General features: G+C 40.0%; 1 protein-coding gene across 1 annotated transcript in view; it reads left to right on the forward strand.

Moving 5' to 3' along the window:
* ADAM10 (ADAM metallopeptidase domain 10) overlaps positions 1–12,349 on the forward strand; it is a 122,974-nt gene that overhangs the window by 100,358 nt on the left and 10,267 nt on the right. The window contains exons 10-14 of the mRNA XM_006112456.5: positions 2,669–2,852; positions 4,917–5,067; positions 8,126–8,309; positions 10,297–10,405; positions 10,853–11,073. Of these exons, the coding sequence (XP_006112518.2) occupies positions 2,669–2,852; positions 4,917–5,067; positions 8,126–8,309; positions 10,297–10,405; positions 10,853–11,073 (849 nt within the window). The remainder of the gene's footprint in view (positions 1–2,668; positions 2,853–4,916; positions 5,068–8,125; positions 8,310–10,296; positions 10,406–10,852; positions 11,074–12,349) is intronic.

The following is a 12,349-nucleotide window of genomic DNA, read 5'->3' on the forward strand; positions in this document are numbered from 1 at the left end:
TGCATATTATAACGTAGACCTTTTACTACTATGTGTATGTGTTTGCAAAAAAAAAAAAAAAAAAAGGATTTTACAGATAAAGCGTATGCACTAAGATATTTATGAATGTTCTAGAAAAGAACTTGGTGTGACAAGACTGCAAATATTCTAAATTTCTCATTAAGCTGCTTACAGCAGCTACCTGTTGTTTAGCCTTCCTTATACTGCACTTATTCACGACCACTCTTTTGTAAAAAAGTGTGAGTTATTCTCTCTGCCTTCCCGCTTCCATTGAAGGGCAAAGCTTACTCATCTTTTCCAAAATGTGTATGTGTACATCTATTATGGTGAATAGAATACTAGCTTCTATTTCATGCAGAGTGAGGGGAAGTGTTTCAGTTGATAAGGACAAATTTTGGTTATATCCTCTCACTCAGCAGTGGGAATACAACTTCCTTTGGGCCCCTCACCATTTTTATACCTTAAAGATTACTTTATTTTGAGAAGAGGCTATCTGACTTACTTGTAATGAGATTTTGAAGCATTTGCCTTATCATGATACATTCAAGGCTTTTGTCTATAACAGGTTGAAACAATGGAGGTTTTATTTGTTTCTTTTATTTGTGGGTAGTGTGAAAAGTGGAGAATATCTCCTGCTTTTAAAGTTTTACATTTTAGAAAACACAAATTTAACCATTAAGATAATTGTTCCGTATTGGAGGGAACAAGAATCCAGTGTTAACAGTGTTCATTGATCGAAGAAGTGGAAATCTGTCATAGGGTAAAAATGCTTTTGGATCAATTGGAACATCATTTTTGAACTTGCCTTTGAAACTCATGTTTTAACTAGATAATCAGCAGATACACTTGTCAAGAATTTTGCTATACTCTTTATAGTACAGGTTGAACCTCGCTAATCTGGCATGCTGGTCTTTTAACACCTGTGGTCTGGCATAATTTTACTTAGCTGGATGCCCACTTTTCATGGGTTTGACCAAGTTTCCAATGATCCTGGTTCTCTGAGTTCTGTGCTGTTCAACTCTAATTTACCCCTAAATGTTTTCTAAGAGCACAGTAAGCAGTGGGAGTATTGGTAATGTTGCTAGACATTATTGACCTCCCGGGGTTCAGCAAATTCTCCTGGACTAGAGAGGTTCAACATGTAATACCATTTTAAGTGCACATTTATATACTTATGCTGGAAGGGTTTGGTCATATTGTGGGGAAATCATTTGTATCAAAAGTGGTAATAGAAATCTGGTATTAAACAGTTTCTTACTCTTGTCAAATATATTTTTAAAAGCTTATGCCATTTATCATTATCTTTGAAACTTCTACATTATAAATTATTCCATGAATCTTAGCAAGTGATGTTATAAGTGATCAGTTCTCCATAGAGTGGCTAGAAATGGATTCCCGCACCCCACACAAATCAGATCATATTTAAGTCCTCACAATGTGAATATTGATTATCTGAGATGTTTCAGCTGGTCCTCCTATTAATGTCCCACAGAGCACATGGTAGCATTCAGCAATCTCCCAGAATCCTTTGCTTTGGGGAGATACCAGGAAATGTGGGCAGATAATCAGTAGGTAATATAACTGAAATAGTCTAAAACAGTGCTAGTAATCATGTAAAACTACTGTTTCCCTATCAGTGTGGTTAAGCAGGGACACATCAAACCATTTGTGCCTAAGCTGATTATATTTAATCATTTCAATTGGATAGTTCAGTTCTCTGGTTATATACCTTATACGCTCTCACAGAAGTTAACTTTCATCAGTGCTCCTATATCTTTGGAATATAATGTACAGGCAATAAAAGAAAGGAATGTGCATGTTGTGTTGTAGTAAGCAGCGCGCGTGCATGCACACACACACACACAGAGGGATAAGCCACCATTGTTTAAGTTGGAGATGTTGTAGTGACTTTCCATTTATCTTCTGCATCTGATATTCTTCACTTCTTAAAATCGACAAGTGATCGTTATTTGGGTCAGTGTGTTGGAGAAGATTTTGTTGCAATCTGGATTTAGTAATAACAGTGTTATATTTCTGGTCAGACAAAACATTGGTTTGTTTCTTATGCATTGCTTCTTTGTCCTTGAACTACTGGAGCCTGTCTAAACTACGATCGGTCTAATAAGAAAATACTTCAACAATAGCAGAAGCAGAGTTCACTAGCTTGGGATTTGCTTGTGGGTGCTGGAACAGCAGCCTCATGGCACAAAATTAATTTTTGAGGGGATTCACCAGTTACAGAATTTTTGTTGACCTTTTAAGTATGTAGCTGCTCTTGAACGTTTCTATTCAGATAATAGATGAAACAGAAGGGATGGAATAGGGAGAAAAAATAACGATATATTAACTATTAATGGCTAGTTAAATGGTAATTTTAACTGTCAGAATTTTGAAAAATTTCCCTTCATGGAATCATTTCACTGACACATTTTCAATTCCAGGTACCATTAGTCTTTAATGCTGAACTTTTCCATTATGTGTCTTTTTGATTCAATGCAAAGATATATAGAATGTCTTAGTTTTTTGCTACACTTTTTAAAATGAAACTATTTTATATGAAATTTTCTTGCTCTTTTACCACACATGGTTGTTACATGTATAGGTAGAAAGATAGCAAATTAAAATAAACTAATCCACTTAAAGTAATTCACAATATTCTGTTTTGCAGCATGATTCTGGAACAGAATGCACTCCAGGAGAGTCCAAGAACCTGGGGCAAAAAGAAAATGGAAATTATATCATGTATGCAAGAGCTACATCTGGGGACAAACTTAACAATAACAAGTTCTCTGTCTGTAGCGTTCGAAATATCAGCCAAGTTCTTGAAAAAAAAAGAAATAATTGTTTTGTTGGTATGTATTTTAGTCAGCCTTGTAAAATGCTAAAGGGTTAATGTTGTGTCACTGTTATAACAGCACTTGGAAGCCCTAGTCATAGACCAGACCCAGTTGACATTGGTGCTGTACAAGTGGAACAAAAAGTCGTTAGTCTGAGTATAAAATGAGACAGCAGATGAGATACAGACTGACTAAAGAATCAATGTGAAACTATCCATTAGCATGGTAGCTTGTAGACTGACTTCTCATAGGGGCACTTGCCCTCTCTCCTTCATAGTTCTGAAAACTTGATAACACCTGACCATTACATATTCAATTTCTTATCCACACAAATTGTGCAAAAAATAATTTTGAAGGGGTACATGCTAGGGATGTTAACTGTAGTTTATGTAAACCTGTAACCACTGGAAATTCTAGTAGTTACACTTTTACATGCAGGAGGCAGCAGGCTCGGTGGGAACTGGCTTTTAAGAGGCAGCACTGCGAGGGCATGTGGCTCCGTAGGAGCCAATATGTGTGGGGAACCAGCTTGAAAGCTTCTTCCCACTCGTACCGGCTCTCATCTGCCTCCCCCTTCTCCCCAACACTACTGCCTCTCTATTAGAGGGAGCAGGGGCTGCAGATGGCTCTGCTGGATCCAGTGCTCATGGGGAGCTGGTTTCTAAGCAATCTCCCACCTGTTGCCTTTCACCACTGCTTCCTCTGTGGGAGGTGGGGAGGATAGGTTGGCACAGACCCAACTTAAAAACTGGCTCCCCATGCGTGTTGGCTCCTGCCGTCTTTCTCCCCCTTCACTCGCTGCTGCCTCTGGGAGGCAGCAGGAGGGGAGAGGGAGCTGGCAATCATGGAGAGATGGCTTAAAAGCCGACCCCCCATGGGCACTGGCTTCCACCTTCCCCCTCCTTGCTACCTCTGATACAGACACAGCAAGAGGGGAGGTTGCTTGTAGTCAATATGATTAACCCATAAACCTGGGATTATCGGTTAATCATGTAATTGACTATATGCTAACATCCCTAGTGTACACGTGCATGCACTCATTTAGGGTCTATATCCTGATCCTTTGATCATTTTTACTGCAGTCTTGTTCAGTGACAATGGCCCTGAACCTTTTGTAAAGTAGTTTATGAATGCACAAGTGAAACAAAAGCTTTGGAGCCAGTGGTACCAAGGATCTTTGCTCTAGCCATCATCAGTTCTTTCTGTCCATAATTAGCTGTTTTGGTCTTCAGAATTTTTAGAGAAAGGGGAGCAGTGCTCAAAAATTAGATGGTAATTTGGAGTTTTAAGGAAAAATTCTCTATCCTGAGCTCTGATCTCATTTTTTCCTTTGCACAATTTCCATTGTTATTCATGGAAGTTCTGAATACAAACAGAACAAAATATGTGGTAGAAATCAACAAGCTGGATGCTGAAGAGCACTGTTCAAATTCTCCTGCAAAATCCTAATCTGCAACACACCTATGCTTCCAGTACTAACAAGGGATGTAATAGTATAGTCAACTGTTTAATTAACCGATAAGCAAAAGCTTCTATACCCATTCTCCCCCAGTTTCTCTCTTCTCCCCCCCTCCCCCCCCCGTAAATATTTTAGCAGGCTGGTCAGCAGCCCAGCTCAGTCCTGGCATGTGCCGGGTCTGGAACCTACCCTGCTGCAGCTCTGCTTTCAAAGAGTATTAGGAGGTAGGCAGGCAGGCAGCCTGGCTCAGTTCTGGCTCACGCTGGGTCTGGGAGCTCAGGCACTGCTCCCCTGGACAGGGGCTGTTGCCACCCCACACTGCTCCCTCTGTATCAGCTGTTTTTTAAACTGGTTCCCCTCATGAACCAGTTCCTGCCTGGCACCCACAGAAGTCCAGAGTGGCAGGGGCCTCCTTGGGAGTGGGGCCAGAGCGCACTGGCTACCGGCCCCACCCCTATGGGGACTATAGAATAGTTGAGTAACTGATAAGAGTTCATGAGGTTAATCAACTATTCAATTAACAGATATTTAACATCTCTGGTACTAACCTGGTTTTGAATAGACATTGCCAGTCTTACTTAACTATGCAAGTGTTACAAAAATATATTGACATTTTTCAGAGTCTGGCCAGCCTATCTGTGGTAATGGAATGGTAGAAGAGGGAGAGCAGTGTGATTGTGGATACAGTGACCAGTGTAAAGATGAATGCTGTTATGATGCAAATCAACCAGAAGATAAGAAATGCAAGTTAAAACCAGGCAAATCGTGCAGGTATTATAGATTTCAGTAATTAAATGCTTATTGAATTGTTCAGACTAATGGATAAGGCCTTCTGAAGTATACTGCTTGACATTTGAAGTCTAATCTCGCTTGTATTGTTAAAATGTCTCTAACTTTAAGTATACCTTATGACCCGGTGTATAGATAGGGGCAAGTTGTGCTTAAAAAGTTAATTGGTTGTGATTATCTCTTTAATTAAATTCAGACAGCTTACACACTTAAACGTGACTATCCCTATACATACCCATATTTATCACATTAGGTATCTCATACCAAGTAACACTTGTGTTTGCAGACATGGTCTTGAAAGAAACCCAAATATTTAAGTCCCTTTACTTGCTTCTCTGATCCATCTTGGATGTATAGGAAAAAAATTTACTTAGGACACTCACTGTCTTGTGCTTGTGAAAAGGATCAGGTTGACAGTCCTTAAGACTGAAGGTGTCTCTCTAGCTAGAGGAACATGCAAATGTGCAGTGTCAGAACGTACTTTTCCATGCAGCTTTGTTAACATGGATTAAACCAGATATGGCTAGGATAAGTTTTGCTGATGAAATTTAAGCTTACTGTTAATTCCAGTTATTAACTCGTTTACTAAAGTTGCCTTCGAATTTTAAATGTTTGCCAAATGTTAAGAATTGGCACTAAAAGATCATTCTACTATGAACATCTGTTCAGTAGTACCTGGACTGAGGCCATACTTTAGGAGACTCTATTGTTATCGGATGATTTCTGTAAGAATATGTATCCTTGTCAAATTTATCTGGGGATCTTGAACTAAGGCTATATAAAGAGTAATTAATCCCCTGTAATTCCCTCAGTAGTGGTTATTTTTAATGTCAAGTAATATCAGTAATTTGGGGACAGAGGGGAAGAATCAGTTGGATCCCTACCCTTTTTCCTCTTTTTGACTATTACTGTTGGGGAAAGAATAAAGAATCTAAACAGATCAGAACTTGACAAGTCTTTAGACAGCCTTCTACAACTGTGAGTTGTCTATTTAGTGTATAGTGAGCTAGGGTGTAAATCTCTCCTGCCTTAAACTGGTGCATGCTCTCTGTGTCCTGCAGAAGAGCCCACACAGAAAGTTCCCTAGGGTGCTTTTATCGTCCGTTTCAAAACAGGGTAAATTGAAGAGCACTACTGAATTTTTAGCATATGGTAGCAAGGTCCACACAGATGCTTACTGCATGGTAAATTTAAATCCATGTTTGCAGTGTAATAAATGTTGCTGTAGACAAGACCTAATTTAAGAGCAGCGTGAGCTGTTCTTGGCTTACAACTGTACAAGGCTGCTTTGTTCTCTAGCCCCATTGCATGTGATTTTTTTTTCTTTGCTGCTACCAGTGTCTATGAATGCATTAAACTTTAATAGCTTGCCAGAAACCAATGTTAAATTTCTGTTGAAGTAGCATTGATCAAAAAAATCAAGATTTGGCACTAGAAGATCATTCCACTTATGAAGCCTAAATGATAGCAAAAAATGTTATAGTATTGTATTCATCAGTATAGCTTGCATGTCTAAGATAGCACTGTGACTGTAATGAGCCCAAGAAAACCCTGATTTCAGCCATAGATTTCCTTGGATCGCTTGCTACAAGTAATTGCAAATGGCAAATTATATTGAAAAGTCCATGCTCATAAGAGAACTTTCAGATAGAGGTTGGTATTTCCTAAATGTTTTGTTAAAATGCAGTGTAAGATATCTAGCTACCTGTTTTGCATGGCTAAATATTCTTCCACATTTATTCAAAATTTCCTTATGATAGTGCCATATATATAAATAAATAAAATTAGGCCCACGCTACTTGATGGTACCCATATAAACCCTATGTGAATAAAAATGTGTAACTTTTATCAATGTTTAATATTTCAAATATTTTTTTACTTGGAGAATGTCTCTCTAAAGAGAGAGAACAAAAAAAATGAATTTGTTTAGCTTAAATTAATCCTCAAAAATGAAGGAAAATGCTAAAAGTAAACTTAAATTGTGTAAATTGATTGCTTCAGTAATGTTCTGTAACATAGGTAAATTACAGATTTTAGCTAAACTATTTAAACCTTTATGAAAGCTTCATGATTTATCTTAAAGTATCCAAGTTCATAAACAATTTTGGCTGAGGCTATTTTGACAGATATTCAACAATTCCAGGTAGTAAAACATTAAACTATTGAATTCTGTTGGCGATGAAGGATATGATATGTAAGATTCTTTAGTGTTTTGGGGGTCCTATACTCCACAGCATGAAAGGACTTCATCCTTAATTTTAAACTTCTTCCTGGTGCTAAGTTTAACTTGCACAGTGTTAGTTTAACCTAAAATTTCATTTTTGAGGGTGTTTAGGTGTAAACATGCATGTAAAATAACTTTTCTAGTGTAGCCTAAGTGGTGGTTTTCATAATTTAATCATTTAAGTTGAGACTAAGAAGACTACAGGCAGTCCCCGGGTTACGTACAAGATAGGGACTGTAGGTTTGTTCTTAAGTTGAATTTGTATGTAAGTCGGAACTGGTACATATTGTAGGGGAAACTCTAGCCAAACATTTCTCCAGAGCTCAGTTTTATTCTCCCACACCTCACTTCCCTCAGTCCTTTATTCTCAAGCTGAGGTGTCTGCTGAGAAAAGCCGCTCCGCGTCTTCCTGGTCTGCTGGGGGGAAGCAGCTAGTGTGGGGTTGCCTCACCCCGTTTGTAAGTAGGGATCCGATGTAAGTCAGATCCATGTAACCCGGGGACTGCCTGTACTGGATGCAAAATACCATACTTTTTCTGCCCCTTAGACAAACATGTTTCATTTTATTTTGTTGGCACAAATTGGAAAAACCAAAACCGATTCTGTTTTTGTATGCAGATGTTTTAATTGGTATTCTAGTTAAATATATATATTTCTTAGAATACAGACAAATTTGCTCTCATTTTTTTTTAATCAATAAATGTTACATTTAGAAGACTTGGACAATAATGCTATGGGAATACTAGAAACTCCATGAACAAAAAGGAATTTTTCTTAATGCATCTTTTCTGTTTTTTGTTTTTGTTTTCTTTCTAGCCCCAGTCAAGGCCCCTGCTGTACTGCACAATGTGCTTTCAAATTCAAGACTGATAAGTGTCGGAATGATTCTGACTGTGCAAGAGAAGGAATGTGTAATGGTTTCAGTGCTCTCTGTCCAGCATCTGAGCCCAAGCCAAACTTCACCGATTGCAACAGACAGACACAAGTTTGCATTAAAGGGGTGAGCTCAATGTACCAAACTATTGAATTAACAATATAACATAAAGCACTATTTTGTGAAGCAGTATGGCTTTATCGCTAATGGAGGATAGCATGAGGATATTGTTTTATTCTTCAGAAAACTCTGTGTGATCTTAAAAAGAAAAAGTAGTGGGAAGATAAATCTTCCTTGTACAGTAAAACCCCAGTGGTCCAGCACTCCCGATAGTCCGGCACCAACTGGAACCCGGAAATGATCCTGCCAGCCAGACAATTGGAGCTGCTCCGCGCCGCTTCCCCAAGTCCGCTGCGGCTGCTGCTGAAACTGACCAGTGGTGGACTTGGAGAAGAGGCGCAGAGCAGCTGAGGTGCTGCCCGGTTGGTCCCACAGCGCTGCCCCTCCCCCCCTGCTTGGCACCCAGCAGCATTCCAGCTTCTCTGCTCCACGCTGTGCTGATGCTGAAACTGACGAACAGTGGACTTGGGAAAGCTGCGGAGCAGAGCAGCTGGGGTTCCGAGCAGGCGGGTGAGGGGTGGAACTGCGGGACCAACCGGGCATCACCCCAGCTGCTCTGCCTGCCGTTTTCCCCAAGTCCGCCACTTGTCAGTTTCAGCAGAGGCGGATTTGAGGAAACCGTGGGGCAGAGCAGCTGGGGTGCTGCCGGATTGGTTCCGCAGCGCCGCTCAGGTGAGGGGCGACGCTGCGGGACCAACCCGGCAGCACCCCAGCTGCTCTGCCCGCCGCTTCCCCACGTGGCCGCTGCCACTTGCAGCCCCGGCTGGCCTGTCACCGGCGGCTGCGCAGGGCTTCCCCCGCCATCCCACCTCCACCCTCGTACCATAGCCCCCCTTCCGGAGTACCTCCTGATACTCTGGCATATCTGATAATCCGGCACCCCCTGCATCCCAAAGGTGCCGGATTGTCGGAAGTTTACTGTAGTTCCCTTACTTTGAAACAGCTCTTTGAAACACTACTTTGAGTAGTGTACACTCTCTTGCAGATCCTCTCATCATTTGACCTGCCCTATTTCTCTCCTATTCCATGGTGTTGGGAGAGGGGAGCGTTTTGGCCCCCTTATTTCTCCCAACAGTTCCCTACAAACTGTGCTGCCTGGCCAGAGAGCATTCACAGCAAGCCAATCAGAGTAAGGGAATATTTGCAGACTTCCCATCTGTCAGGAATGTATAAAGCAAGCCAGCTAGTGCAATGGGGAACGTTAATATATTTGAATCCTGCTAGTAGTTTGCACAACAATCCATTGCCCATAGGGAGTCTGCTTCATGCCAGCCTAGAAATGTGCCAACCATAACTAGTAAGGCAGGGAAAATCAGCAGATTCCTAATTTCTAGGATGCATGTGTACAAGCACAACTGCCCAGCAGCAGCAGGAAGCATCCACAAATTTAGGTTAAAGCACACTTCCTCTTCTAAATGTTCCTAATGCTGAGCATGCATTGGCAGAAGCATTAACAGAACTATTGGCCTTCAAAATTTGCTAGTAATTGGGTACCACAGGGTGGTTATTGGGCAGTCCTTTGAACCAGGGCTGATGGATTCTGTTTGAAAGTGGAAGGATCATGGCTCGTTGGCCCCCTGTTCAGTGTTCCTACTTGGAGAATGGCCCAAAGAGAGTCAGTTCAAATCCCTACTTGTACAGAAATCTGGACATCGATGGTATATTGCAAAAACGTGTCCTTGGAAAGGTTTGTTTCTATTTTAGATGAATGTAATCAATGTCTGTGTAAGAGAGTTCATGTGTGTCTGTATGAAATGTTTGCTGGTATGCAGGGGAGGGACAGTGGGGAGAGTAGAGGCGAAAGGTTTAGGGATGCATTGAGGGCAGGGAAATGTTAGTGGAAAGGCAGGGAAGAGAAGTGTTCAGGCTCAGTAAAGGGAGACTGAGAACAGGAGCTTTCTGACCATTACAATTGGTATATTTTACCTGCTTTAAAGTATGCTTGGATGTGAAGATAATATTGAATTATTCTTCCTCCTTTTGTCTCAAATAGCAATGTGCTGGTTCAATCTGTGAAAAATATGGCTTGGAGGAATGTACATGTGCTAGTTCAGACGGCAAGGATGATAAAGAGTTGTGCCATGTCTGCTGCATGAAAAAAAGTAAGATGTGCTCATTATCTAAATATTAATACAATAGTTCAAATCTCAAGGTTTTTTCACCAAATTTGAGTAAGAATTACAGCAGCAGGGAAAGTATTTGCTTCTTGCTGTTGAAACTCATTTTTTGGAAATACACAAAGTACAATTCAGTTTTTATGGCTTATGTACTATTATGAACAACGTGCTTCTCCTATAATGTTAGTCAGTGGACCTCTAGTAAAATGCCTATTTGATATGCCATTGGCATGTCAACTTTAAAATAAAAAATATAATACCTTAATGAAAGACAAATTACCACTTTCTGATATGTTTTTAAATAGGGTAAGAGTACATTTTTGGTATTGAGTTGGTTATCCTTTATACATTGGTGCATGTACAAAGTATTTTGTTATAAATTTGTCTTGAAATAAAAGCCAGCCTTCAGTTATTTTCACTTTTTTTTTCCAGTGGATCCAATTACTTGTGCAAGTACAGGATCTGATCAGTGGAAGGAGCATTTCAGTCACAAAACCATTACATTGCAACCTGGATCCCCCTGTAATGATTTTAAAGGCTACTGTGATGTATTCATGAGGTGTCGGTTGGTGGACGCAGATGGTCCTCTAGCTAGACTAAAGAAAGCAATTTTTAATCCAGAGCTATATGAAAATATTGCAGAGTGGATTGTGGTAAGTATCTTTATGATTTGGTAATATAAGCTTGCAAGAGCCGTGTAAATGGATTGAATAGATTCAATACATTCAGTATCACAATGATAAATAATTGAATATGCAATATTTCAGTGTTCTCTTAAGGTATGTCTACACTGCAATAAAAAACACACACCTTACAACTGACTTGGGGTCTGGTCAGCAGCATTTTTTTTTCCAAGACCTTTATTAGATGCATGTGGCTTGTTAAATAGGTGTCTGATTTTTAGGCTATCCACTTCCATAGTTGTCTTCTTGTATACATTTCAGGCTCAGATGATTGTCTGGTTTAGGGTCTAGGGTTTACCACCCTCACAGAGGAATCTAAATGCCTTACACGTAAAACAGATAATATCAAAATCCCTCGTGGCCTTTGTGTCTTAGGCACTTCTCTCTCTTCGGAGTAAAACCTGTTTGGTGATAGGGCTTCTGTTTGTTTGTACAGTATTTCATTAATTTTAACTTTTGTTTCAGTGTGGCTTCTGATTTTGATTGGTTTTTATGAGTAGAAGGGGGTATTAATGTTAGGGTTGTTCTGATGGCCTTGCCTTCTGTACTTGGCAAGGCCAAGTTTAGCAGTGAGTTTGGGTTTTTGCTGTCATCTTGAAATTTTTTTCTTAAGTTTTCTTTGTAGACCTAATTATATTCCATCTCAATAGTACTAAATATAAAGAACAATGGAAGAAAAGTGTGATGCATAAAGAAATTTTCAAGGATCAGGCATAGCTTAATGAAATTGGGATGTGGGAGGGCTAGTTATATGAACAGGTAACTGTTTAACATTTAACCATTACCCAGGAATGGGCAGAGGGACTGCTGCCCACCTCCCTCCCCCCCGCCAAGCTGTCACTTCCGCCTTTGTGCGAGGCTGCTGACTCCAAGCCTATGCAGTCTAGGAAGCAGACTAGAAGAATTGAGCCCCAAATATCTGATTTACTCAACCATAATTTAGTGGTTATGGAAGCACTGAAAATATTGTCATTTATTAATGCAATGTTCATTGCTCAAAGAATAGCTAATATAGTATAAATATATAGTGGATCCCTTTTAGTTTAAGAAACTATTGTAATAAATGTTCTAATATTTGCACATAGTCAATTCTCTGTAAACACTAAATAGACTTTTTGAGATTAAAAGGAATCGGCTAATGTCACTCTACTCCAGGGACACAGCCAGAATTTTTCTAAGGAGGGAGTTTAAGAAGAAGATCCTTCTCCAGAAGGATTCCTGTCCTGGGGAAGGATGGTGGGACACA

Source organism: Pelodiscus sinensis, chromosome 14, assembly GCF_052426305.1.
Source record: "Pelodiscus sinensis isolate ZL-2025 chromosome 14, ASM5242630v1, whole genome shotgun sequence".
Lineage (NCBI taxonomy): Eukaryota > Metazoa > Chordata > Testudines > Trionychidae > Pelodiscus > Pelodiscus sinensis.